Source organism: Saccostrea cucullata, unplaced genomic scaffold (genome assembly GCF_032062105.1).
Source record: "Saccostrea cucullata isolate Sc308-1 unplaced genomic scaffold, CSIRO_AGI_Scuc_v1 ctg561, whole genome shotgun sequence".
In the NCBI taxonomy this organism is placed as follows: Eukaryota; Metazoa; Mollusca; class Bivalvia; order Ostreida; family Ostreidae; genus Saccostrea; species Saccostrea cuccullata.
Window position 1 is genome coordinate 47,968 of NW_026920467.1, and position 27,954 is coordinate 75,921.

Genomic DNA, 27,954 nt, shown 5'->3' on the forward strand with positions numbered 1-27,954 from the left:
TTAATACTGACGTATCAGAATCAAGTTTTATCTGTATAGAGAATAATAACTATTTTACAAAGAATCTCCAAAATTCAATAATTTTTCTTAGAATTTAATTCAATGCAGGTGACAAATATCACACAATATGATATTATCATGGGCGGATATAGGATTTGTGATCAGGGGGTGGGGTGGATAAGTTCGTTTAGGCAGGGGGTCTGGGGACCGCCTTAAGGCCCCCAGTGGGTCCATGGGACAAAGCCCCCGGAAGTTCCTATGTTTTCGTGTATTTTAAGAGTAAAACCTGGCACAATAATAGTAGTATTCAGGTTAGTTATGTACCAAAGTACGGCATTAGAATACTAGTCATATCACACTTTGAAAATTTTAGTGGGTGGGGGGGGGGCGTGCGCGCCCCCCCCCCCCCCCGTTAAATCCGTCAGTATTATCAATGCTCACATAATTCCTCACAACATTAAGTACTACATGTACTTAAAAAAATATATGTACAGCATATATCGAATTGATACTTAGTGTATTACAGAGAATCATCGCCTGAATTATGATGAGTGGGGTTGGGGATTTGGGGTGTCCGTGTGTGTGGTGTGGGATCAACTTCGCTAGCCGAGGGTTTTCGATCCGCTCCCCTTCTAGAGCTCCTAAAGGTGGTATCACACCGGCTGACCCCTTAGTCAAATGTTCCATATATATAGAATTAAGAGCTCCTAAATGGCACTTTTAAAGAGGAGTAAATTTTATGTACTTTGGGAGTTTTTGGACAGGATCGTAAACCAAGCTTGACTCGCGAAGAGGTAGAGGGGTTAAGATAAATGAAAATACCAACAAAGTTTAAGTTCATCTCATTGTATAAAACAAATAATCATGCCAATGAATTATTCTGATTCTTTCATTCTCTCTTTTTCTTTTTTAATTTTAAATCATTAAAAATCGGGTTCGGGGTGCTCATCAATTACTAAAAACAAAATAGAGGCCATTTTGAAAAGGCGATTGGTGGTTGAAAGGGGGAAACCTTCCGCTATCTGTTTAAGTTAGATATGAGAATATTTTAAGAGCTGGAAAACTAGGAAGGCAAGATGCCAGAGCAAATACCGTTGTCGGACTTCGTGAAGGACACTTGGGATGATTTCAAATCCCCGCACACGACCTCTTCATTCACGAAAAACATGCCTAACTATAAAAACCTGGTGTCGACTCTTGAGGAAGTGAGTACAGTTATAATTCCGTTCAGATTACACTGATATTGTTGGGATTAGGATCCATTGTTAAAACTTAAGTACTGGTTTATAGCTTAGATATTAAACGAAGCATACAATATATCAATTTTTTTATCCTAAATAACGTTTATTTATTCACAGTAGAAAACGCCCCCTTTGAGGTTTACTGTAAAAATATCTGCAGATACACAGTATAACATTCGCATGTCACGTAACATTATTCATCAACTTATTTTGATGTAATTTCCATTATTGAACTTTTGTCTGAATTTGAAATATGTAGGCCCTAATGCATCCAATGGCAGGATGCATACATTCATTATTATTATACTCTATGAAAACCCGGGCTTGTCACTAAGAATTGAAATAGAAGGGGACATTAAGAAAGTAGATGGGGATCTGGGGTTCCTCTCCTAATAGGGAGTTTAGGTGGGATACCCCAAATAGCTGGGAATTACATAATTATCAATTATAAGCAGGGAAATTCACCAGACAATCCTTAGGGACAACCCTGGATACCATGTTTATTATTATATCATGCAAGGGTTAAGTTATTGAACTCTTTAAAATGTTTTAACACTTCAAATTACTAAGACACCTCTGTATCTTATATTTCATTGATTGAATAAGTTAGAAATATGTAGAGTGGTTGTTCAGTATCCCAAACTTAAAAGATATAGATTTTAGCCTGAATTTCCTGTGTTTGTACACATTGTCTTAAGTGCTTGAAGAGTGAGTAGTGTTTTGCATTGCTTGCTTCATTCCTTGTATTATCAGTCTTTATAGAGACATTATCATGCTTGTGATTTTCATATACATGTATTGGGTTTTAGGAGTGAAACGGTTCACCGCTGTATTTTTTCTCGATTCGATATATGGTACAAAATCTCTACTTTCGGTTCGGTTCGTTTTTCAGTCGGGATCGTCATTCAGTCGAGTTTGGCTTAAGGTATAAACATGCTTCTCTGTATAATTAGTTCAAAAACGTAAATTTTTGTGGACTTAAAGTTTGTAAAATGATTTTTAACAGACAAATCAATCAAATTTATTTATTATATCCATTCTGCACATAATTTTTTTGACTAGATTAAGTAAAAGAAAGCATAAAACAACAGTTGAATATGTTACCTTCTATCAAAATGTATCATATCGAAAATAACCAAACCGAGACCAAATTTTACGATACGTATCGAACCGTGAAGGAGGCGTATCGTTTTACCCCTATTGGGTTTGCAAGTACTACAGTTTATTGGGAAGGATGGTCATTGCATTATCATTATTAACTACAGTTCTAAATGTTTAGAATTTATTATTGTGTAGCGGTCAGCCGGATTCGATCGCCAGTGGCCAGATTGCTCAGTTGGTAGAGCACCTTACTGGAGTTTAAGGGGGCCCTGGTTCGAATCCTGGTCTGGTCCGCTGCATTTTCTCCTCTCCCATTAAATTTGGTGCTGTGCCATGCCCCGGAACTGACAAGTGAGAGGCCTGCCAGGGATGAGCCAGGGTTGGGGTCTTTGGAGGGCCAAAGACCTTGAAGAAGGGAGGAATGTGGTGGTCAGCTGGATTCGGTTGCTGGAGGTCAGATAGCTCAGCCAGTAGAGCACTCACCTGAAGTTTCAAGGGGGCACAAGTTCGAATCCTGGTCTGGTCCTCTCCCATTACAATTGCATAATTTCGCAAGAAGCATCCCTTGTATTAAAATTACTTGCCTATATAAATATATTTATGTTGCTGAATTACATGCATGTAAAATATGCATGATCAACAGTCCTCTTACAAATTTATGATCTTGTGATTTGATGCCTATTTCTTATAAATATACAAAACCAAAGTAATATTTCAGTACTCTGAACTAGTGTTAATACCATTTGGGAAACTCAGTAATGTATTCACTATTGGATATGAATGACCTATTAACTAGTTAGTTCAACATTGTTCAAATCCCACACAAGAAATTTTGGAACTTGTAGACTGTGATTCATTTGGCCTCACTTCTATGTAAATGCTAACAGGGTATAAAAAGTAAAAACTGAACATGCAATTATTTTAAAAAAGAAGATTCAATCTACTATCTTATCTGCAGTTTCCATTAAAGTAAGATAAGTATTTTTTTAATTTGTGAAGTTTTGTTTGGTTATCCACAAAAATATAGTTTAGCAGGCATATGCATTTTGTAGAAGATTGATGGTGGTTTACTATGGAGAAAATCATTCTACTTCATGAGTGTACACTAACAGTATCGGTACAGTACCGGTATTTCTAATTTTCACATCACCCAGACATTGTCTTGAGGCATTTTTAAACAATTCCAAGTTGCCTAACCTGTTGATGATTCAGGATGTGGATTCATATAAAATTAAAAAAGAAAAAATGTACCCATTCAGGATAAAAATGAGCAGTTGTTGAGTGGGAGTGTCAAGCCAAAAGCACTGTTTATTTTATAAACCCACATGTATACATTGGTTATATTAAATGATTTTAGCTTGAGACTGATTGTATTTGTAGCATATTTTCAGTTTTCTCTTTGTATTCAATGAGTATTAAGTGATCATCTCTAAAGTTTTACCCAAATCCACTCCTAGTGCCTTTTTGTATGAATGACAGATAAATGGATTAACTTTACTAAGAAAGTATTTATCCCAATATTGGTGTTGCCTCAATGGTCATGCAGATCAGTGTACATAATGTGACTGTGTATTAAAGTTGGGAGGGGTAGGGCAATTTCACTCCTATGCAAATTGTTTTGACAATATTCAAGCTTTTGTAATGTCATTATATAATCCAGCAAAGAAGTACAAGTGCTAGTCTCTTATTATCGTACCACCAGGGTACTGGGGTTTGGTTGGAATGTTGGTGTAGTAGTTCTTAAGGAAATGGTCAATATAGAAAGTGCAGATCTATAATAATGAAAAAAGTATAATACTGTTTTGTTATATGTAGTTTAAGCAATTCACCTAGTGAACATTCTTGGTAAAAAGGGTAGAATGCAAGGAAAATGGGAATGTATGAAAGAAGTCATTAAGACAAAAACTGTACTGTATTTGTGATTAGGAGTTATAAAGAAAAAAGCATATCATTTTGTGCTTCAAAGTATTTAACTAAAAATCAAAAGAAATCAGATAATGTAAGAATATTGCATTTAGTATGTATATATTTATTTTCTTAGAAGAAGAGAAAATGAGTTCTGAAATCTACAAATGAGCAATTGAAAAAATATTGAGAGAAAAAAATTGGCATTTGGGGAATTTCTAACTTATTAAAAGTAACAGTTAGTGCTGGATGTTAAAAACATTCCATCTATTGCTCAGCTGTGAACAAGAGTGCACACCTGGATAAAGGCAGTTAATAGGATTTATAGAGATGTTACATCTCAATTTTGAAAAACAAAGAAAAATTTGTCCTGCTGTTTCCAGCAGTTTACTGTTTTCTCTCTTTGTTACAAAGGTGACTCATTCTCAATGTTTTATGCACCAAGATTTTTTTTTTACATAACAGAAAATTTATGCATTATGCCTATTAAGCATGCACTTAATGACGGAAAAGTCGGTGCTGACTGCATCACTTCTGCGTTTTGCCTTATAAGGAGGCAAGCAGAAAGAACAGGAGAATTTTTTTTGCTGTTTTGAGATTTTCCCCAGTAATTTTCCTCATTACATGTAATGCATAGAATAACTAATAAACCACAAGAGATCAACAAAGGGATGTATTAAAATACTGAATTCAGTATACAGTTAGCCCTGCATCCCTTTGTTTTTCACACAAGAAGAAGAAATTTTTATGCGATACAAAAGCATTTTTAAATAGACCAACTGGAGTATATAGTGTGGTAGAAAACTTTAATTTAGCAATAATATTCATAATACAGTGAAGAGATTTGTATATAAGTAAAACTTCCTGAAATCCATGCATGCTCATTTATCAGATCAAATATGTTTGCCATTCTATTTATTTGTCTAGTTTGGACCAGTGAAATTTCAGAAGCCAGTTATATAACATGTTTTTTTTTAAAAAAAGTTATTCCTTTAACTGAAAAAAAAACAACGTAGAATCACATGGTAATGATAAAAAATGAGTTATATATTTAAATAAAATCACAAGATAATGAAAGCAAGTGCATTAAAAAATTTCCCTTGTGACATAATATGACATAATAAGGATGTTACTGTATTCTACACACTGTGCTGCTTATATAATTAAAATTAAGTATATTCCTTGAAAACTTTTATCAACTTAGATTGTTTATGACAAAAATTTAAAGTTTTACTCAAGCATTTAATTATTTCTGTAAATAAGTACCTGGTATACATTTGTATCCATTACTTGGAATTTTTATGTTGTATAATTGGGTGGTGTCTAAAATTTCCAAAGATAATCATAAACATGTTTTCAAGCCAGCATTTAGTGTTTTCGAAAAAAAGTACTGATTTTGTATGAATTCTATGAGTATTACTTATTTAGTTGCAAATTGTGTAGCTACTCCGTGCCAGTGCCTTTGTGGTAAAAGTCTCCTTTTAATGAGGAATACCTTTGTACTAAGTACACTCTGTGTTAGTACAGTAGTCACATACAGACCAAAATATGTCTTAACATGTCTATGAAATGTACAGCTAGGGGAATTTTCATCCGCTTACTAAATAAGACAAGAAAAAGTGATTATATTTAAATATTGAACATTTTATGTTTTTCTTGTATGTGTTAAAAAAAAGCATTTTTCAAAAAAAGTTTGATCCATGCTGGTCTTTATTTTCAATCTTTTGATTTAGAAAGGTGTGATAGAATGTATGTACTTTGAACTCAGATTTTCTCACCCAAGTTCTGGTTACATTATAATATCAATTGCTGGATCACTTTGTGAACTAGCTGATAATGATAATTATGTTATCCTTGGTAAATGAATTATGTATATTATCTTGTTATTTCAGAGACTGGATGCAGACCGCAGTGGATTAACAAAAATGAAGAAATCAGTCAAGGCGCTGTATAATGCAGGCAAAAGTAAGACAATTTTTGTGCCCTCGCATGTAATAAAGATAATGAAAAAAAAATAAATGGGAAATAAAGTGACTATGAGATTCTTTAAATTATGTCTCACAGTCTGACACATTGCTTTATACACAACTCATTAAAGATGTTTCTGGGCAAGCATGCAGTGATCTGCTGGCTCTTAATTGTGTAACTCATCAGATATTGGAATAAAATTCATAAAGAAGTAACAAAAAAATTGCTTTAAAAATGATTGTTTTTCCTAGGAGTAGTTGATAGTTTTCATATGGGATGATATTACTTTGCTTGAGAGAGAGAGAGAGAGAGAGAGAGAGAGAGAGAGAGAGGAAAACAGATTGAAAACACAGAGAAAGGAAAAACATGATAAAAGTTTACTTCCTTTAGGGACAGTGGTATTTACATGAATGTTTGTATGATATACTTTGTCATTTCCCCCTTTGGCTTTCCGCTTTTATCTATTATCTACATACAGAAGTGAAACCTAGAAGGACATATAACCACATTTTACAGCCTAACCCTAAACTATTTATGATGTTTTCGTACAAGGGCATCTTTTCCTTGATGTAGAATATGATAATTGATAAAAGTAACTGGTGAGGGGGGTTGACTTCCCGTCAGGAACTCTGCGGCTGTCATCTCCATTAGGTGACTGGCATTCATAATACAGAATGTTAGGGGGCTCTTTTGACTAAGGTTTTATGTTAATGAAGGCGGTAATCAGGTTTGATCTGACCCAGTTTTAATTAAAAGGAAGGGGAGTGCTTGGGATTGAATGAGGTCAAATGTTAGTTTATTTTTGGCACACACAGAAGATCATTAGGGATTTTTTTTAAATTATCATTTAAGATACATGTATCTCATTGTAAGATACCTGAATGGATTATCATAGGTGCCAAAAGAAATACTATGACCACTGTAGATGAAGGTGTAGCGAGCACCTATTTGTATTGAGTTTGCAAAATTGAAAACCAAAACACCTCTGATTAATGAGATAAATAGATAGAGATTAGGTATAATTTAAAGTGAACATACACACAAACACACACACACACACACACAGAGAGAGAGAGAGAGAGAGAGAGAGAGAGAGAGATTTCTGCTTTATGATCAGAATGACAACTGATGTCTTTTATAATGTAGGGCATGTTGAAAGTGATGTGACAATGGCAGAAAATCTGGACAATGTCAGTAACAGTAATGTAGAGCAGGAGAATGAAGTAGGTAGGTATAATATAAGTATTGATTGAGAAAATAGGTGGAAGTAAATAATATAAAGACAGAAAACTAGAACAGGTTAGAATGAGGTCGGAGGTTAAAGATGTAATATGTGATAAGAATTTTAAACATACAACAGGTGGTGCAGAGTATGTTACTATGGAGTAGCCAAATCATGCACTCTACTTTTTAAGTCAAGTTTGTAGATTTTCAGTCCCAAGCATACATGTGTATTCTTATCCTATCAGAAATATATTTGTAGAATATTGGACTTTGTGCCTATTTTCAGATATAATCTCTCTAAGTGAAATTTTGGGATCTCCCATTAATGTCTGTGTTTTTGTTTTATATATTCACTACTTGTACATACTTTTAGGAAAAAATAATAACAAATTTAATACAGGTACATGCTCATTATTATATACATATACCTGGGTATGCTACCTTTACTATTTGTGGTTTGCAAAATTTTGTTAATTATTATTCACACAAAAAAACCTAGAAGAAAAAATATGAACATCAAGAATATAAATTTTTTAAATATTACTTATTTTCCTAAATAATTTTGGAAACTGAAATATCTTTAGCTTTATGTCCCTTCCTTAATAGACATATGTAAATTATAGCATTCATTGATTTAATTATCTATTGTATCTTTTTTTCAGTTGAAGGATTTAAGCAGTTTTCTGTAATAGCCAGAGAACTGTCAACTTCTTTAAATGACATGGTAGGTTCATCTGAAATCTGTAGCGCTTTGGTTTTGATGCAGTGTAGCTAGAAATTAAGTCTCAAGGCATCTTTTAAATTAACACAACTATGATCTGTAAATTTCTGTACTGATTTGGTATTTGAAACTTTGTGTCTGGACATAGCTAGGTCACTGTTTCTAAACCCAACTTCTGAAATGTTATTTCCCAATTCCTTACACTGGAGTATATCTCCTTAATTTTGTAAATCAAGTTAAGGTTTCATTGAAAACATGTTTACAAGTCTTAATCTTCTAAATAACAACAACACAGTTAATTAAACTATTTCAACCAATTAGAAAGAATGAACTCTGAAATCCAGACATAATCTTGATGGGTGTGAAATTTTAATTTATTAGCAGGAATGATGTATCATTAACACTTGGCATTTATTATTTTTAAAAACAAAATTGTTTTTAAATCGTAGAATTTGCTATGTACCGGTAATATTTTTCCATCTAATCTCGCATGCCAGTCTAATTAGCACTTGCTGAAACATCATTCTTGGGTGCTTATTTTCCTTTCATGTGATGAACTAAATTTGTTTGGTTGATGCAAATGAAAACTTATAATTAATAATTATTATGTTACCTTTGAGATGAAATACTTAAGTTCATGGGATAATTCTTTTCCTATAAGATTTTTTTAGTACATCTTAAAACCTGCATAACATCAACAAAGGTAGATGACAAAACAATCTTTTATTAATATATTTACAAAGCACCTCTTGGTAATAATTATGCAAATACTAAAAATATGATATTAAAGAAGAAAGAAATTTAAAAAGATTACATTGATTAAAAAACATAGCACATAGTGTTAGTTGATATTAAAATTTTTATGTTATACTATAATAGGTAATCGTAAATTACATTTATATCATCTTATTGGTAATTGTAAATATAATACGGTTGTTATATATTGTACAGGTAACCAAGTTAAACACTATGCTACTGTACCCCCTGGAGGCCTTCCTCAAAGGGGATCTAAAGGGGGTAAAGGGTGACATGAAGAAACCTTTTGATAAAGCTGCTAAAGAATATGAAACCAAATTGTAAGTGTAATACACTTAGAACTTTAACATATCTCAAAAGAACAACCCATTACAAGTTTAAAATGCAACCATTTTAATACAAGTTTGAAAGAAATTAAAAGTAAAATGGAGAAATATGATGTAGAGTTTTTTGAAAAGTTGTGTATTGGTTTGACCATCTTGTACTTCAGAGGATTATGGGGTTCTAGTACATGTGTCCTTGGATTATGTTTTACAGTGCTAAGATAGAAAAAGAAAAGAAACAACAGGCTAAGGATGCTGGGATGACTAGGACGGAGGTGGATGGCTCAGAAGTATGTATAATGAATACAGCTGTATATATGTTAGCCTTATTAGCTTTGTCATTAATGATGAAATATTAATTTGACCAATGTAAAAACTAACTTTAAGGGGGATAGAGCTTCCTGACCAGAATTCTGTTATGTATCATTTAATTAAAAAATCAGCAATCAAAGGAAGTTTTTTGACCTATTATCACAAATTTTATGGGGTTGACATTTAGGATAATGTTGCGCAGTAATGCTGAGTTAGCATAGTACTGATGAACTAGATATTGATTTTACCTAATGAAGGCCATTGCCAAGGGAAAAGAAACCCATTTCCTTCATTTCCAGCTACTTAAGACCAGGTCTGGTTCTGCATTAAAGCAAATGAAGCGTTTTATTGCAAAGTCATAGCTAACATTTCTCATGTTTCCCTTACCACAACACCTGCATCTTCACATGTAAAAGATTACACACAACCCCTCGTAACTTCCACAAGATACTATCATGAAACTACAAAGAAATTTCAAGAGGTTTAAATAAAGCAGGGCATCTCTCTGTAATTAAGATATGTACTTTTACAGATCGCTGAAGACATGCTGAAGGAAAGAAAGGTTTTCCAGTTACAACTCTGTGAGGTAAACATAGTGAAATTTTGAATTGCCAATTTATTTACATCAAAGGATTCTAGAGGGACAAATTTTTAGAATTTTTAGTTTGAAAATTTGGATGCTATTAGAGGATTAATTTTTTTCCAGTACCTCATTAAAGTTAATGATATCAAGACAAAGAAAGGGGTGGAATTACTGCTGCATTTAGTGGAGTATTACAAAGCTCTGAAAGTGTAAGTAATTAATAAATTATTACCTAAGATAAAGATATATATGGTATACCATGATAAAAGTAATTGTTTTAATATAGTTCCTTTTGCTCATTTAAAAGTAAGATTCAAAGTCATTATACTATGATTTTATAACAAGTTATGGTATTGAAAACACCCTTCTAGAGAAAAGTAACTGCAGGAATTTTGCATATGATTATATTTTAATAGTTTTCACCAAGAAAGTTTGGAAACCATTGGAAAATTTGAGACCTATATAGAGAAGCTGATAGCACAACTACAAGGCATCAAACAGAAACAATACACAGATCGCCAACAGCTGGTGGAACTCAGGAATGCACTCAAAAACTCAATGTCGTCATATAAAGAGGTCAGTTCACGGGGTGAAAAACTCTATGTTGTCTTATAAAGAGGTCAATTCACGGGGTCATTCAACCCTGAAAATAACATCATAGTAATTCAGCTCCATCATCATTAGAATTTATCATCATATAGTGTACTCAAAAATTAATTGCTTTTTGCCAAAAAAAAATCATAAAGCATTACAACCTAAGCTTCATCTAAGTTGTCTCTTAATCCTCAAGAAACTTTTACTTGGGCCTTATCCATGAAAAATAATGAAAGTTCAACTTCTGATAAAAATTTAATTCATGACCAGTATTTTTTCTTTTATTTGTCATTAAAAGATGAAAAAAAGCAAGATAGAGTTGGATCCATAAGATTCAGAGAACATAGTTAACTCTTTTTATAAAACAACACATGATGCTAAAAATGCCAAATTGTTTGAAATGTTATACATTAGGTCTTGAATATATACCAGTCATACGAAATGATATTAGGGGAGACTACTTTGATAAAACTTATGATATACATTATGTTGGTAAAAATGCAGTTTTGTAGATTGAAATGGATTATAAATTGTTTATCTATATTAGGGATCTAGAAATACTATATATACAGAAGACACTGGAAAGGTAACAAGGAAATTTACCTGTAATTAACAAAAACTAACAAATGAATGAAGCTTATTTTTACCAGTTACCCAATTTAATGGTAATGCCTAGTTAGGCCAAAAAAAATTAATCAATAGTTTCTCAGGCCAAAAAATTCAAAATTCAATTTATGTTTTACATCTTTTATAAAGTCATTTGTTTAATAAAATGATAATATTTACTAATTCTTAAGTTTTGTTCTTTGAAATTAGTTATAATATGTATTCAACTTTATATAATGTTATTCTAAACATTTATTAAAAAGTTAACTCATAAAATATTGTAAATTTAGAAGAAAGATATTGTTTTTCTAATAAAAACGTCTTTCTTAGCAGTTATGAAAAGGGGAATAACTCGATTTTCTTTTTCAACTTGGAAAAATAGAAAATTATGTCAATAAAATATTTTTGCCTGAGAAACAATTGATTAATTTTTTTTGGCCTTACATTTTTTCACAATTATCAATTTTATGTATTAGTTTTAAAGTGAGTTCTTTAAAAGGATAGTGTATATTTTTAGAATGGGGAAAGAGGGTTTGGGGTATTTTTCTTGCCCATATTAAAGCTCCACATAAGAACCTATTTCATATAAGTCAAACAGCATGAAGTCAAAAATTGTGCATTTAGAAAAACATGAGCATTTGTATATAATCAACTTCCCATAAAATTTAAAATGCATTTCTCATTCAATTGATGATTTCTGCATGCAGTAATTGATGTTCATAACATTTATGCTAATATTTCTTCCTTTTATCAGTGTTATATTTTGTTATAAAATAACACTATGGAACAAGAGAAATATACACTGGATGAATTAGTGAATCAAGTTAAACTTTTCATGAATAACCATGATTTGTTGAAGTTGAGTAAATCTGTATATAACATGTATAAGTAGAATACAATTATAGAATATTTAACAAAATGAAATCTGCAAAACGTTTAAGAATACATTGAATTGTTTTCTGTTTATTCAGCATGCAAACAACAGGCTCTCAATACTAGGGAGGGTCAAGGTAGCAGATCCATGTTGTGGCATGCCTCCTTTGGATTAACATTTTTTTTAATTTTAATTTTTCCGTTTATGTGTGGAAGGTTTTCATAGGGAATATTTTTTTGTGTATAAGAACTTCATGGGCTTTATTTTATCAATGCAGATATATGGACTCTTGATTTAAAAAGATGAAATTCCAGAAATTAATGTTATAGTCTGAATGCTTCCATTTTGTAGGGCTTGCTTTTATACATCTTTATACTGTAAACCTTTCAAAAATAATGACTGGCAAACTTATCTTACAGCATCACATAGAAAGTATACTATCCTTATATTTAAAGGTACCGGTACTTGAGACTATTAAGTCATTTATATATCATCATTCTGAAAGGTTTGCATTATTGATGCTTTATTTTATTTATTTTGCAAAATTTATTGGGGTACTTTAGTTTTTTAATTTAAAAAATGTTCATAATCTCCTTAATTGATTTTCATATATGAAATATTTACAATTTTGAATAGAAAAATCAAGTCTTGTGAAATTTGCAATGGAAATTAAGTTTATAATCATACATATGCTGTAAATGTTATCTTGTCATAGAGATACATTGACTCTTAATAAATTTTGTAGTTGAAATTAACTATTTTATCATTTTTAGGGCTTATAACATGATTTTCATATAGTAAAATCTTTTTCCCTTCATTATTATACAAGTAAACTTACTGTACATTTCTTCTTACAGCCAGCTGCTTCTGCCAGTAAAAGCCCGGCGGGGTATAATCTACATCAGCTCCACGGAAATAAAGATCATGGAAGCCAGAAATCAGGCTACCTGCTAAAGAAGAGTGAAGGAAAAGTACGCAAAGTGTGGCAAAAAAGGAAGTGTACCATCAAAGATGGCATCATGCTAGTCAGTCACTCAGATGTAAGGGAGATCACTCCAGAATTTGTAAAATTTTTTTTTATAGAAAAGATAAAATGTCTTTTATGTTAGATTTGTTTATTTTTCCTTTTAGGAAACAAAAGAACCAGTGAAATTGAATCTCCTTACATGCCAAGTAAAGGTACAACAGTGCATATTTCTTAAAATTTGTTCTGCGACTATATGGTTTCATGATAAATTGTTTCAAAAGTGTCTCTTGTTCCGTTATTACAAGATTGGGAATTTTATAATGACCAGCTTGATTTATTTGTAATTTGTAAAAAAAAAAATTAATTTCCAGCTTGTTGCTGATGATGTTGGCAAGAAGTGTTTTGATCTAGTCTCTAGCTCCAGTGAGTATCTGAATTTATTTGAGTTGGCCTTTGTTTTCTGTAATTTAATCCCCCCCCCCCTTCTCACAAGTGACCTTTCATACCTGTATAGATTAAATGCAAAATGGTTTGATTCTTTTGAGATAAAGTAATGTCACTTTCTTCTGAAAAATTTCATTCTTGATATATCACAAATATCACTGTAAAATAACATTTTTTTTATGTTACAGATAATAGAACGTACCATTTCCAGGGGGAGGATGTCCAGGAGATGGAAGAGTAAGTCACCTTCAGATGATCAGATATGTAGCCTGTGTCAGACTGCCTACGATGAGGCCTGGGTGACAAAATTATCCACACTTTAAATGCAGTGGGACACAAAATAACTAGTGTTGTGAATACAATTGGGGATTTCGCACCATTGAATCATTTATCATTCATACCTAATTTCAGGCTATTCCTTACCTCCTTTTAAAAACTTTTTATCCTCAGACATTAAAAAGAGCTTCTTCGATTGTTGATTTTGTTAAGATGTATTTTATTGTTGATAAATATTTACGAGAAACAATTTTAATGTTTGATGTACTCAATCAAATCATTGAAATGCATGAAATAATTAAGAGATTTGAATTTTAGATGGATTTCCGTTCTGAACAATGCAAAAGAAGAAGTCCTTCTGAAAGCCTTTCAGGACAACACGAACTCCCCTGCCATAAATCAGAATGTCCGAGAACTTACTGCCAGTATTATTGATCGAATCAAACGGTTGCCAGGCAACCAAGTCTGCTGCGACTGTGGTGCAAAGGGTAAATTACTAGACGACATCATATTTTGTTAATTTTAAATCATCAGAGTCAGTGAAATTTTTAGTGTCATTTTAAATCTTGAAGAAGTGTCATTATCCGTTTTCAAAGTTATATTTCTTTGCTGATTTATTGTTTATAAAAAAAATTAAAATGATGAAATGTCAGTACATTTCTTCATGTGGAAACGCATCAGTAAAATATGTGTGACTTAACTGTATCTTTACTGTAGATCCTGAGTGGCTATCCACAAACTATGGCATCCTCATCTGTCTGGAGTGCTGTGGTATCCACAGACAGCTGGGCGTTCACATCTCTAGAACTCAGAGTATAGTCATCGATGAATTAGGAACTTCACAACTTCTAGTAAGACACAGGGGTTTCTTAACTTGAAAATATGATTCACCAAAAAGTATTGAATTAAAACAATATCCAGATGCCTTGCCAAAAAAAGAAAAGGAGAGATGATTTAGTACACTGAAAATTAAAGATAAATACAGTAAAACTCTGTTATAGCAAAGTCCTGGAGACCTGTGAATTTAATTCACTATTTCCGTACTTCTTTATATCCATGTAACGACTTCATATGACTCTATATAACGAATTCGCTATTTGCACGTTTTTCTTTAAGTATTACTACCGAATATGATAGAGAAGCAATTAAAACAAAATATACCTTGGATAACCAAGACTTTATTATGAACTGAATTTTATATACAAATACTTAATGAAAAAAAAATCAGTTCAATTTATATAATTTTAAAGATCTTTGAAAAATCGTTATAAAAGATGTTAATTGCATTATATTTAGCCTCGAAGGGACTCAAAATCAATTCGAGTTATCCGTAGATTCGCTATATCAGAGTTTGTTATATCCGTCAAATTTTGAAAAGAATCAAGAATTCTGCCAGGGACTCCCAAAAACTTCGCTATATCCTTGACGTTGCTTTATCCGTGTTCATACTAAATGAGTTTTACAGTATAAAAATACATAAAAAATAAAAGTAAATAATGGTGGACTTAATTAAAAGAACAGTTGAATAATAGATTTCTTATGCATTTACAGTTAGCCCGAGTGGTAGGAAATGACTGTTTCAATGAAGTTTTTGAAGGCAAGATATACAATGATTTAGATGAAGGAAAGGTGGATGGATACAAAAAACTGAAGTGTGCAAGTCCGATGTAAGAGACAGTCATTCCTGATTTTAAAAAAAAATCATTATCTTTCATTTTTAAAGAGCCAAGCAAATTTTATGTAAATTATTATGGATTTCTTAGACATCAAAATAAGCATTTTTATTTTTTCAAGTTTAAAAGAAAAATTTGTATTTTTTCCCTTATAATAGGAAAGAAAGAGAGTCCTATATTTTTGACAAGTATGATAAAAAGAAATTTGTCTTCAACACTAATGGAATGGAGGAGGAAATGCGAAATGACCTGAAACAAGCCATTCATGGCCGAGATTTCCAGACCTTGCTACAGTTACACGCAGAAGGGACAGATCTGATGAGTGTCATGCCAGATATGGTAGGGATCTGTTAATTATCACAAGAAATTGGAGGGGATAAAGTGTTGTGGTTGTGAGTGTTTTGGTTAACGAGTGGGAGAGTGAGTGTGTAACTGAAGTGAAAGTGTTGTACAAAACAGGACACTAAGAAATGTTGTCTTTTTTGAGGGGAAGCTCCACTTTCCAATACCCTGATATTGCATGTAAATGATACGTGCTTGTCATTTAACTATCAATCTTCTTTTGATCAGGAAATCTAATCTGTTTTAGAACAAACTGTAAGATTATTATCATACTATTGCTTTACTGTTTCTCTGATTAATGCTTAATTGATGTGATATTGTCTGTTTTCAGGAGAATGGGGAGACGGGTCTACATCTGGCTATCTTACTGGAGGATGGATACTCTCTTTACATCGTAGACTTCATCATCCAAAACAGTCTCATGTAAGGAAGCAATAGTACACCTGTATATATCTATTACTAGATAATATTCAGGAGGAGAATTTAAATATTTAATTAATTAAAGTGTATCTGGTTACAACATAAATATAAACATTTGCAATTTTTCAAATCCCCCACCCACCACCACCACATTGTATTTTTCAAGCTTTGTACTAACCACACATATCTTTCACAGAACAAGTCTGGGAAACAAAACTAGAGACGGCAATACTCCATTACATCTTTGTGCAATAGAGGATAAGACAGAGTGTATGAAGCTTTTATTGAGGACTCGACCAGAACTGGCCAAGATTGAGAACGCTGAAGGGAAGACAGCCCTGGACATTGCTAAGGAGAAGAATCACCAACTGTGTGCTGAACTGGTAGGCATGCTCACTGTCAGAGGGAAAATTCACCATTGTATTGTAAATCATGCCCTACAAAAATATGGATGTGGGAGTATTTTACATAACATGTCAACTTGTATTTGTAGGAAAAAACCTACACAGACAAACATTGAGGACAGAATGTATGAATAATGATACATTTTTCTTTTCTAGCTGACTGCAGCATTAAGTGGACGGAAGGATCTTTTTGAGAATGTTAACATTGACTGGGATCTGATAGCTGTAAGTCTGGTCACACAGCTATAGATTCTTTAAAGGCAATTCAGAAGAAAAGCATAATGTAGTATTTATGGACAACATCTTTTTCCAAAAAATGACATAAACATCAAAATTAAGATAAAATATGTTTCTATATTACTGAGATTACAGAGTTAGAGGAGTATTATTGTAAGTTTAACCTTTTTATGAGGTTTAACAAATGTTGGTATATTTAGATTAAATCTTCCTAACATCAACTGACAGCTAATTATCCGGACTTTATTTTCTTTCTCTAGGATGACCATGAGCACGATGTTGATTACAGTGATGATGATTTAGAGGTAGGTGAAATATACAGTGAATTCTGACAATCAGCTGTTTGCCATATGATCAGTGCTTCCAATGGTTTCTGAATGTTTCCTGGTGCTATGAGAATGAATTCAATAAAAAATTGCAGAATGGGGATTTGAACTGCTGTGCCTATATCTGTTGTTTTTCTCATTAATTTGAGTGGGAGATTTTTGGTCAACTAAATTTCAGCAAAATTTTGTAAATAAGTTGAATATTTATTTGAATTTTATTTTCATTTCTTTGTATACTATGCATCAAGATTTTGTTAAAAAAAATTAGATCCTCATTTGACTTCAGATTTACACTCCTCTCTCATGCTACAATCTGACAAATTAAAATTGCATCATTGAAAAAAAATAACATCTGCATAAAAATTATAACGATTGATTAACAATTTTTTTTTTCAAAACATACTTGTAACTCTTTATGTAATAATGCTTTAATATAAAGAATTTATAAAGTTAATTATAAAACTGATATATACTCATGTAATCCTTCTTGGCTTGTCATAATGAAATGTTTGAGGAAGGTGGTCTAATAGAAATAAGAATTATTTATTATATTTCATTTACATGTAAAAACCGTAATTTGTGTCCTATTTCAGTATGTTGTAATTGATAAGATATGGGCTGCTTATAAACAAATTAACGATCAGGTGAGCTGTTAATATCGTGGCTAGCGCTGTCTTTTTTTCTCTTGACCTTGACCTTTACTCACGACACTGGCCTGGGCTTAAATCTTATTTTATGGTGCCAATGCCTTTAAAAAAAGCAAACTGCTGTGCAAATACAACTGCAGGCTCTAACAAACGTTTATGTTTATTCCTAGAGGTTAAAAAAGTGACATAGCTTTTTGTAATAAATTAGCTAGATAGGACATGTATTTTGCATCCAGTTTTATAAATAATATTAAAATAATAGCATCCATGTTTTAACAGCAAGAAAACGTTTTCATATTTAAAATAGATTTGCATGATGATGCACTTATATTTTTCCTCTGTTTGTTTTTTTAAACTGTTCATCAGTATTACAATTGTGTAGTAGATATTATTTTAAATAATACTAATTTTTAAAGTTTTTTCCTGAAACCTAGAATTAAGTAATAGTTATACTTTTAAAAGTCTAAATCTTTTCTTCTCTTTTTTCTGTACTTGACTTCTTTGGTGTTTGGTATATAAAAATCTAAAAAAAAAAAATACTATGGAAAAGTTAAGATCGTTTTGTTTTTGATTGTGTTAAAATGATTTAAAAAGGATTCATTTCAAAGTGGTCATGTGATTGTTGTGTTGTTTTCAGAACAGCACTCCAGAGAGGAAGCGTGGGTCACGACCCCAGAGTCTGGTGGCTGGTATCTCCTCAGAGTTAGCTGGTTCCCTGGCCGTTCATAAAGAGAATTCTGAAGCAAGAGGACGATCCGATAGCAGCTCTCTACAACCAGCTAAAAAAAGTAGGACTTCATGTTTAAATGTTGAAAAATAATCTTAGAAATTTTCATGGCTAGTAAAAAGGTGTAGATTTGATATTGGTGTTGATTTTTTTTACTAACAAAATACAGGTAACTGACATCAATATTAATTTGAATTGAAGGCTTTGTTGTGACATATGTCAGTGGCTAATGGGCTTAGGAAAATTAATGTAACTGTGGGCATGAACTTTGAGTTCAATAACAGTGGGTTATTTTTCCACAAAAGTTCAAGATATTAAAGTTTCATTGTATTTAAAAGTGGATTTCTAAAGTAAATACAGGTAACTCTTGATGGCTCGAACTTCGATCTCTCGAAGTGAGTCTCCTGTCCCGAATTTTTCCCCTGTATAACAAAGCAAATTTAATTTTTCGAAACCCTTGGAAGTCAAAATGCAGTCCCGCTGTGCATATTCTATTGAAATTTACCCTCGATACCTCGAAGTGGCCATGTGAATATAAAGTTACATAATTAGCAACTTTACCTGGACATTTAAGGCCCCAAGCAGAAGACGCGGGTCTCGTGAAACGGTATTTTTATTCAGGTGACACTTATACTGCAAGGTGATAATTGATTTATAATTAATCTTATGTTGCCTATATGCTATTTAAATAATTATCATTGACTGTATTACGATAATTTAGAAACGCAGTGTCACTGAGAAATACAAGACAAACCACTTTTATAAATTTAATTTTTATTTCAATATCAGTGTCCAAGTTTAGCGCAATATGAAAATTCAGAAACAGCCTCACTGTCAATATGACGACTATTGTTGGACAAATACTTACAGAATTTCGTTGAATGCACATGTTTGAAAAAGTACGTACGTCACAATGCTATGTACCACGCGACGCTGGTAAAATGTCATTTTCATTTAACGAATGCGTAGTATGATGGCCGTATGATAAAAAATAAATATATAAACATGAACTGACAATGTACATTTTTTGCTTTACCCAGTTTAATATTTATTCATCTAAAATACGAAAACATATCGTTGTTTTATAGAAACCACGTGTAAAAGGATAGGACTGCCTGAAAATCATTACATCCGGTAAGACTAATTTTAAAACCTGCCAAACAAACCCGTAAAAATCCGGGGAAAACTCAAACTCTTGAGGAATTTTAGTTACATTGTATTTAACCTAACTCCTTTAGATTCATCTGAAACTTGTACTTTGAAGTGTTAATAATACTTTGAAATTTACAGCGGAGTTTTTAAATAGACTGAGTCGTGTTATAAAAAGGAAGGCATCTTACGGGGAAATTTATCAGATTTCCTCAGCAGAAGGGACCCCCATACAGGTTGTTCAGAAAAAGCCACCACCTTGGATTGTAACGGTCAAGAAAAAACGCCGCCAAAGATTCAGTAATAAGTGGCCCCATATAGGCCTTATATATGACATATAACAAGTAACCCTGCCCATTTTGCTGCATTTATTTGTGTTGGATTTTTATTTGATACTGGACTTGTGTATGCTGTTTTAGTTACAGTGTATTGGAGTTTTATATTGTACATGAGTTTAGAACATCAATGTTTGTAAAGGGAATTGTGAAAGAACATAATTTACATGTTATATGATCTATTATCTAATATATTCTTGTTTTGACAGTCTTAATTGATGGCATAATTTAAAAATATATTACCCATAATTATTTTTCATTTGCATTTGAAGCATTACAACATTTTAAGATATAAATTAAATAGACACTAGTCATAACATGTAATGTATCACAATAATTATGCACATTGCATGTTAATGAAATCATTTGATGGGATGGGAAGTCGACTGTTAGGTAAAGTTTCAGAACTTTGTTTTCACTGGGAGATAGATGGAATTCTTCTTGAATCTTTCCACAAGAAAGACATGGATATACATTACCCATAATAAGGTATGGTGAGAAGGCTTGATTTATGTTTTGGAGTTTGTCATGAAGCAGCTCTGGCACTTAAGATCTACTTACAGGAAAATCAGTGGGTAGAGATGAAACACCAATTAATATTATTAACCACTGATAAGGTCTCTTTCTTTGAAACTAAATAAGTCAGTAAATTACAGTGGAATAATGTTAATGTCTGGACATTAAATTGCCCTGTCTTCATCAGAGCCTGCGTCTTTTGGGAGCGTCAAACAGAGAGCAAGTCTACGCGTTTGTGAGTATTCAGCATGGAGAACTTCGCTCGATACTTCTGTTGTTCTGTGCTGAATGGAACACCTCGCTTCTCAGACAAGCCAAACCTCATTATATGTCATATATACATGTATTCTGGCATACTCGTACATGAGTTATTCATACTGCAACACACATTATTCATTATTTTGTACTCCTCTTCTCATCATATTTAAGTGCTATTTGTTCTAGAATATATTGTATTTTTATTATTTATTTTTTTTTGGTCATTGTGGATATTTACTAGAATAAATGTTGATTATCACCTCTTAGGCAGTGTTTCTTCAGATCCACAATGGAACTATCCACATTTAGAATATGTTTATATTTATGAATTGACATTCTTTGTCATTCTCTGAAAGCTTTTGTTTGCTGCCATATCTTCTATTTTTGCATGTATAAATACTGAGTTTTTCCATATCTGGTGATGGATAAATTAGCACTCAGCATTCTGAAGCTGTATTCTCATGTTGAATAGTTCACTACAAACATTTGAAGTAGCATTACAGCACAAACTTTTAACATGTAAACATGTTCTGTTCAAAAAGATGGCTGCCAGAACATTTAGCATGTTATATTCAAATGCATTGATTCGATGATACATTGATAAAAAAATATGGGATTTGTACATCGACTAGCATGTAATTATTCCCTGTTGTTAAGATTTTTAACTCTTGTGAGCCTAAGGCAGGTTTAGAATCATCAGACCTTGTAAGTTGATGCATCTTGGGTCCATAGAATGTTACAATAAAAAAGTAGGTCATTGTGACCTATTTTTAGAATTTCTCACATAGGATACTAAGAGGCTGAAAATCATTATCCTGTTAGGTCTGTTATAAGGCTACATTAAATGGCTGCATGAGTATGTAAAAAGTAATCACTCAAAATAAAAACTTACCAGGATAATAGGTTTGTATGATTCATAAAAATCTTTATGTATCATATTTGTTAATTTATGTTATTATTTTTAATTAAAAATGATTAGAAAACTATTTTAGCATGTCGTGTACAAGCCTTTCTTAGAATGTTTTTTTCTGCATGTCTGCATCAAGTAAAGCTTTTTGAAGAAATGCTTTATTTCCTAAGACTCTTGAATTTATTCAACTAATGGCGAAATTATCTCTTATTTTATTGTTTAAAGACCAAAGATATGTGGACAGTGGCTTTAAGGGCCATTTTATATTTCTTTCAAGCAATATGTTTGTAAAATTTGAAGTCTGTTGTTCTGTAGTAACATTTAAAAATTATTTTTTTTAACAGTACACCACAACCAGTCACCTTCAAATGGAGGCTCATTTCCAAGGGATCCTAGTGCAGCGCAGGGACCGCTGGGACCAGGACCTCCCCTCCCACCCAGGAGAAAACCCCCGCCACCCCCACCCACCACAGCCCCTGGCCACAGCAGAAATAAGTAAGTGGTCCATGATTCTCACCAGGAGTCAGCTCTCCAGTAGTCTTCACAGATAAATAACATGAGTAAAATCCACCTTTGACGTCATTCTTTTGTTTGAGCGCTCCATTACTTTTCAGGAATGGAGAGTTGCAAATTTCATTGATAACGGAATTTCTTTTGTTCTTATTCTCCTTTCCGTGCCTCTACCGAGGAAAGAACTTAGAAAATTTTGAGAAGAGTTTTTAAGAAAATTTTAGAATCGATTGTCACATTATGAAAATTTTATTGGCCATGGTAAGAATTGAACCCAGTATCCTCCGCTTTGAAGTCGGGTACTCATTTCACTGAGCTAATGAAGCTGTTGTGAAACACAGGATTAGAATAACTTAAGTACACTTTTTTCGTCTTTCTTTCTATAGTATATAAAAAATACTACTAAATATATAATGTCCATTTACAGTGTATCATATAGATATTCTTTATTTTATATTAACGAACAATAAAAACAAGCATTCAGAGAGGTGGATTTTACACAGGTTAATATACCCGTAGCACTCCATTCCTTAAAAGTAATGGGCCTCAGCCCCGAAATGGAGCGCTACTCGTACATTAACCCTTACGTAATGTACACTTTTATAATTATCAAATGTTGCAGGTCCGAGGGGAGTGGTATTGGGTTTTCCCATAGAAGAAGTCCCTCGGATCCACCCCCAAGACCGGCACCACCAGACGTCAGGAATACCATTCACTTCACTGGAAATCGTACGTCAGCAGAATCAGTCAGTAGCAACAGGTTAGTGGACTCCTAAAGGAAATCTATTTAAGAACTTAAGTTTTAATTTACAAGCAGAAAATTCTTCTGTTTTCATTAAAACACAGTAGTCACTCCAATAAATGAATTTTATTGGGTAAAGCTAAGTGAAAACTGTGCTCTAACACTTATATGTTGTAAGATTTTTATAAGGAAATTTTTAGTAAAACAACAACAAAAAACATATAAAATTGATTTTTTTTAAATATTATTGTAGGTCAAGCCGACCCAGAATTGGATCATCTGGATCTGGCTCAGCTGGTAAGTTCCTGTACTTATAATTAGTGAACTTTTCAAGGGGAAGAATGTTGTGAAATTCGTGGATTTTTTTATTCATGAATGTACACCCCCACGAATGATGTCTATGATTAACAGGTTAATGTCATCTTCTGTATATATAAATTTTTACAAAAACATTGACCCCAACTACAGTCAAACCTCAATGTTTAGAACTTGATAGGAACAAGATAAAAAAAATTGAGATATCATAGAGTTTGAGATATTAAGAGTAATATACAGAAAAAGAGCTTAAGACTTCCAATCACTTTGATATAACCATGGTAGATTTCACCAAAGTTAAGCTGTATGAAATGATTTTACACTAAATAAAATAGAATTCATATCTGATTTTCATACATCAATAAATCTAGAAAAATTTTGCTTAAATTTTCCATCTTATGATGAAAAATGTTTTTGAAGTAAATTTATCACTTTGAGTTTGAACCCAAGAAAACATAACATGTCAGACATTGACTTTTATTCAGATGGTAGTCCTGCACAGCCTAACTCCCCAACAACTGAAAACGAAACTCCACCATTACCAGCTCCGAGACTGAAGGTGATTATTGATCAGTGTTAAGAATGTATGAATTAAAGGTTACCACTTCCAACTTTCTGTCTTGCCCATAATATTAGCTGATACAAGACTCACTTTATTCTGAATCCTTTTTTCCACACTGTTAGATTGGCAGACTTCAAAAAATGGACATAAATCTTGTTGCACATCTTCCTTGTACATTTTATTTGTCTTACCAAGAAAGGAAGATCAGTTTCTTTTAGAGCTAGATGGAGAATGGAAAATAGAAAAGTAACTTTCATTTTACCTGATATTTTTTGTTTATAAGTAAATGATATTGATGTATCCACAGAAGAAGCTGCCGATAGGACAGAAGTGTCAAGCAATATACGACTGTGACGCTGATAATGATGACGAGCTAACGTTCAGGGAAGGGGAGATAATCGTTATAACGGGGGAAGAGGAGGATGAATGGTGGGTAAGTACACACTTTATTTACAGGACTTTGTGATCTGCAATAAACTGAAGTGTCCAGTGAATTTATAGGTTATGTATTAAATTGTTAATCATAATTGTTCAAGAATTAAACAGAATCAAACAGATGTGCGTCTAAGGTTCAGTTTTTCTGATCTTTTCTGATCAAAGACTGGTGTCCATCTGTCAAGTGTCTGGAAATTGTAAAATTTCAAAATTTCAAATTCTTATATAGAACTACAGTGCCAAAATCAAACTTTGATTTATGTTTCTTTTACTGATGAGGATATATAGTTGTTCAAATGAAGGGAAAAATTTCCAGTGAAAAGATTACCAAATTGTAAAAAAGAAGAGGGATGGGGGTAGCATACAGTATAATATATCACACCGATGTACTCTCTATAGAGGATCTGAAATATGTTGAGGGAATAATATTCTTACTGAACATGTAAACAATTGTAACACTGTATTTTTGTATTGATTTTTCAATGTTTTTTTTTACAGGAGGGTGAGATTGATGGAGAACCGGGAAGACGTGGGGTATTCCCCAAAACGTTCGTCAGCATGATCACATGACCAGAGCCTGGGTAGTTACCGTGTCAGCCAGTATTTACCAAAAGTCTACCAAATAAGGGGCTTCCCAAACTCTTGTTGACTTTTTTTTGTTGGGCCTCCATAAAAGTTGCTCAGATCACATCCTATGTCTCATTTCTATTTAAAGCCAGTGTTATTTTAATCTTTCAGTCTAGTACAGTAATTGTAATTTATATATTGCCATGTATATATAGCAATAGCTTTTTTGCGGGTTTCAGAACTTAATTGCTGACATTTTGATTTCAAATATACACCAATCCCACATTCATTAATATTTGTACATTATACAGTTTGTGGGTCCATTTTTTTTTCAATTTCTTAGGGAGTGTTAAAATGCTTCCATTGCTGAATTTTTTTGTGAAATACATTTTTTTTATAAAACCTTGCTGTCTTTGAATAATAAATCATGTAATAACGAAAGTTATCACACCTTAAAAGTGCAATTAAAAACAAAAGTATTTTGAGATAGTGCTATTTTGTTGTCAAAATTAACAGGTACAGCTGTTGGGATTCAGTGATCAGCCTTTTCATAATGGTTGAGGTTTTGAAAACCTAATACCTTGTCTTAGATCTTAGAACAGTGTTTTATGATTGTTACGAGAATGTTTACTGTTGATAAAACTTGTCATTGTTAATCTCGTTATAATATTGTGATTTTGTCTCATTCCCAGTGCATTTAGATATTCCATGTATTTCAATGTTAACAAAAGTCAGCTGTATGAATTTTGTATATAGATATATGTATATATACATGTATATAATTTTTTGGCCCACTAATGGAGTGCATTTCCAAAATGCACAGTCATCTGAGATGACATATGAGAAATGGGAACATTCCATTTTGATGTTCATATGAGATTGGTAATATTGCACAAGAGATTTTTGAAAGGCAGGAATTTGTCTTAATTAGAGTGATTGATCATTTGAAATGAGTTATGGCAAATATTTTATAATTCTGCATTTCATTACATAGTAGATAGTTACCTATAATCTTAAGATTCAGGACTGAAGATTTGGAGACATATCTGTTCTTTCATAAGGATAGAATAATTTTTAGAAATTTATGAAATATTTTAGTAAGGCAATTGAGCTGCTATATACATTAAATTTAATGTTAATCATGAAACATTAAGACTCATATAGTATGAACATGGATATCAAATTTATAGCATTAAATTATTTGAATCCTTAGGAAAAATCTGAACAATGCATGCCTTCAAAAAGTTTTACAAAATATATCATACTCAGATGCATGTACAAGATATTTACAGACATGTGTTCTCTACATACATGTATGTAAGTAGATAAAAATAATTAAATTTCCATTTTCCATCAAGAATTCTTAAAAATCTTTGCCATAAAAGCATAGAGCCAACATCAGTTTTAAAACGTATTTATCTGGAATTCAATTCAGCTCCAATTTATCTTTGTATTTAATATTCCCAAGAATACATTACATTTGTTTAGACTGGATTCCTTATAATATGAATTGGCAGTTTCAATAGAATATGAATGAGAAATTGCAAATGCCTTACTTCCTGAGAAGGAAATATTGTTTGTGACAACTGATGCTTGAATTTATTGATACAAAAAAGATGTCACCATTAATGTATAGTGTATCACTTGATATAAAATCCAACTTTTTACCTTGGGATAAAGTACCTGTAGTTACCATACATACATGTAATATACCTCTCATTATTCTGTACTAGAGTTATAGATTTAAAGAATAAGATTGCATTTCTCTTATTCATACACAATAAGATATCTACAGTGCGTCCTTTAAAGGAGAATGATGATTGAAGATTATACACAAAATATTATTTCTTGTACCATTAATAAAACCAGTATCAGCTGTTGGCTGGATATTAACATTGCTCAGGCATTACTTACATCATTGCCATTTTCTTTTCTTGCTGTGCATGTATAATGTAATATAAGCCAAAGAAATTGTGTGTTCAATCTGCTTGTGGATTAATATATTTGATTCAAGGCACTTAAGACTTTATTGATTATTCTAACTAAATTTTGACTTTGTATAAACCTTATTCTATTGATGAGATGAATTTGAATTTGTATTTAATACATGAAATACTTTGTACTTTAGATTGACTAATTGATTGCACTGTAATTATTTTGCACCTAACGAGACACATATTGTACATGTGTATGCAATATATAGTTTTCTCTGAGATTTGAATTGCTGTTAATATTTTTACGCCATTTGTGAATCAAACGGGTATAAATTGTTTACACTTTTCAATACCTATTAATGTTTTTATTTAATATCCAGTTAACAATTTATGTGTATGAGGTTTGAAGTGCAGTAATTTAACAATGCTTAAAAACATTTCACAAAATTATTTTATCAGCTGATCTGCCTATTATATTAATTTAATCATATCTACAGTTTTAATATTTTTAAATCTGTTTATAAGTAAGGACTTGTTCCATTTCTCTGGTCACATTTTCTAGATTTGATGGGAACAGTTCAGTGCAGCTTTTTGTTTAAAGACACAGATTAAGTAAATTCTATCATTGTAACAAATTAAACTGATTTATGTCTAGGCTGTCAATATTAAGTCAGGCAGCAGTTCTGTATAAAAGTGTGAACCATTCTCAGTGCAATGTAACATACTTGTAATTATATGATATGGAGGTAAGAATTTCCAAATGATTATGAAAGACTATAACTTTTCTACCTCCTTTCAAATTTGCCTTTAGTCCCAACGTAAATATCTCTATCAAGATTCAATATTTACAGAATGCAATATACTAGTTCTGCTTTTAGCATTAATGAAGTTATATGAAGTTATATCTAAATCAGAAATCCAAATGTTAATTGTGAGTTATAAATGCAGTTGAAATATCTGCCATGTTTTCAATTGTTTTGAAATAATGAGAAAAAGAAATTGTACTTGTAACAGTATTTTTTGTTGAAATGTTGAACAAGGTGAAGGTAT

General features: G+C 32.2%; 1 protein-coding gene across 6 annotated transcripts; it reads left to right on the forward strand.

The window, feature by feature from the left end:
* Positions 1-972: 972 nt before the first annotated feature.
* LOC134249357 (arf-GAP with SH3 domain, ANK repeat and PH domain-containing protein 2-like) lies at positions 973-27,902 on the forward strand. 6 transcript variants are annotated; one of them, XM_062731719.1, is made up of 31 exons: positions 973-1,205; positions 6,140-6,212; positions 7,362-7,442; positions 8,102-8,163; positions 9,112-9,236; positions 9,454-9,529; positions 10,084-10,137; positions 10,258-10,343; positions 10,551-10,710; positions 11,276-11,314; positions 13,066-13,248; positions 13,340-13,387; positions 13,547-13,598; positions 13,808-13,856; positions 14,214-14,383; positions 14,613-14,746; positions 15,447-15,562; positions 15,727-15,907; positions 16,242-16,333; positions 16,527-16,713; positions 16,891-16,959; positions 17,232-17,276; positions 17,891-17,941; positions 18,582-18,732; positions 19,962-20,120; positions 22,184-22,334; positions 22,972-23,109; positions 23,345-23,388; positions 23,892-23,965; positions 24,276-24,401; positions 24,902-27,902. In XM_062731719.1, exons 1-31 carry the CDS (start codon positions 1,077-1,079, stop codon positions 24,971-24,973), a joined length of 3,177 nt encoding a protein of 1,058 aa, XP_062587703.1. In that variant the 5' UTR covers positions 973-1,076; the 3' UTR covers positions 24,974-27,902. The 6 variants fall into 6 exon arrangements, with proteins under 6 accessions (XP_062587703.1, XP_062587708.1, XP_062587731.1 ...); XM_062731724.1 differs by having other exon boundaries at positions 24,279-24,401; XM_062731747.1 differs by lacking the exon at positions 19,962-20,120 and adding an exon at positions 20,859-20,906.
* Positions 27,903-27,954: the final 52 nt, after the last annotated feature.

Bases quoted from the DNA above. Each gene is read 5' to 3' on its own strand.
- LOC134249357 (XM_062731719.1), top strand. From the start codon at position 1,077: ATGCCAGAGCAAATACCGTTGTCGGACTTCGTGAAGGACACTTGGGAT. The intron at 15,563-15,726 runs GTAAGAGACAGT...CCCTTATAATAG, and splicing joins CTGAAGTGTGCAAGTCCGAT to GAAAGAAAGAGAGTCCTATA. The intron at 15,908-16,241 runs GTAGGGATCTGT...GTCTGTTTTCAG, and splicing joins TGAGTGTCATGCCAGATATG to GAGAATGGGGAGACGGGTCT.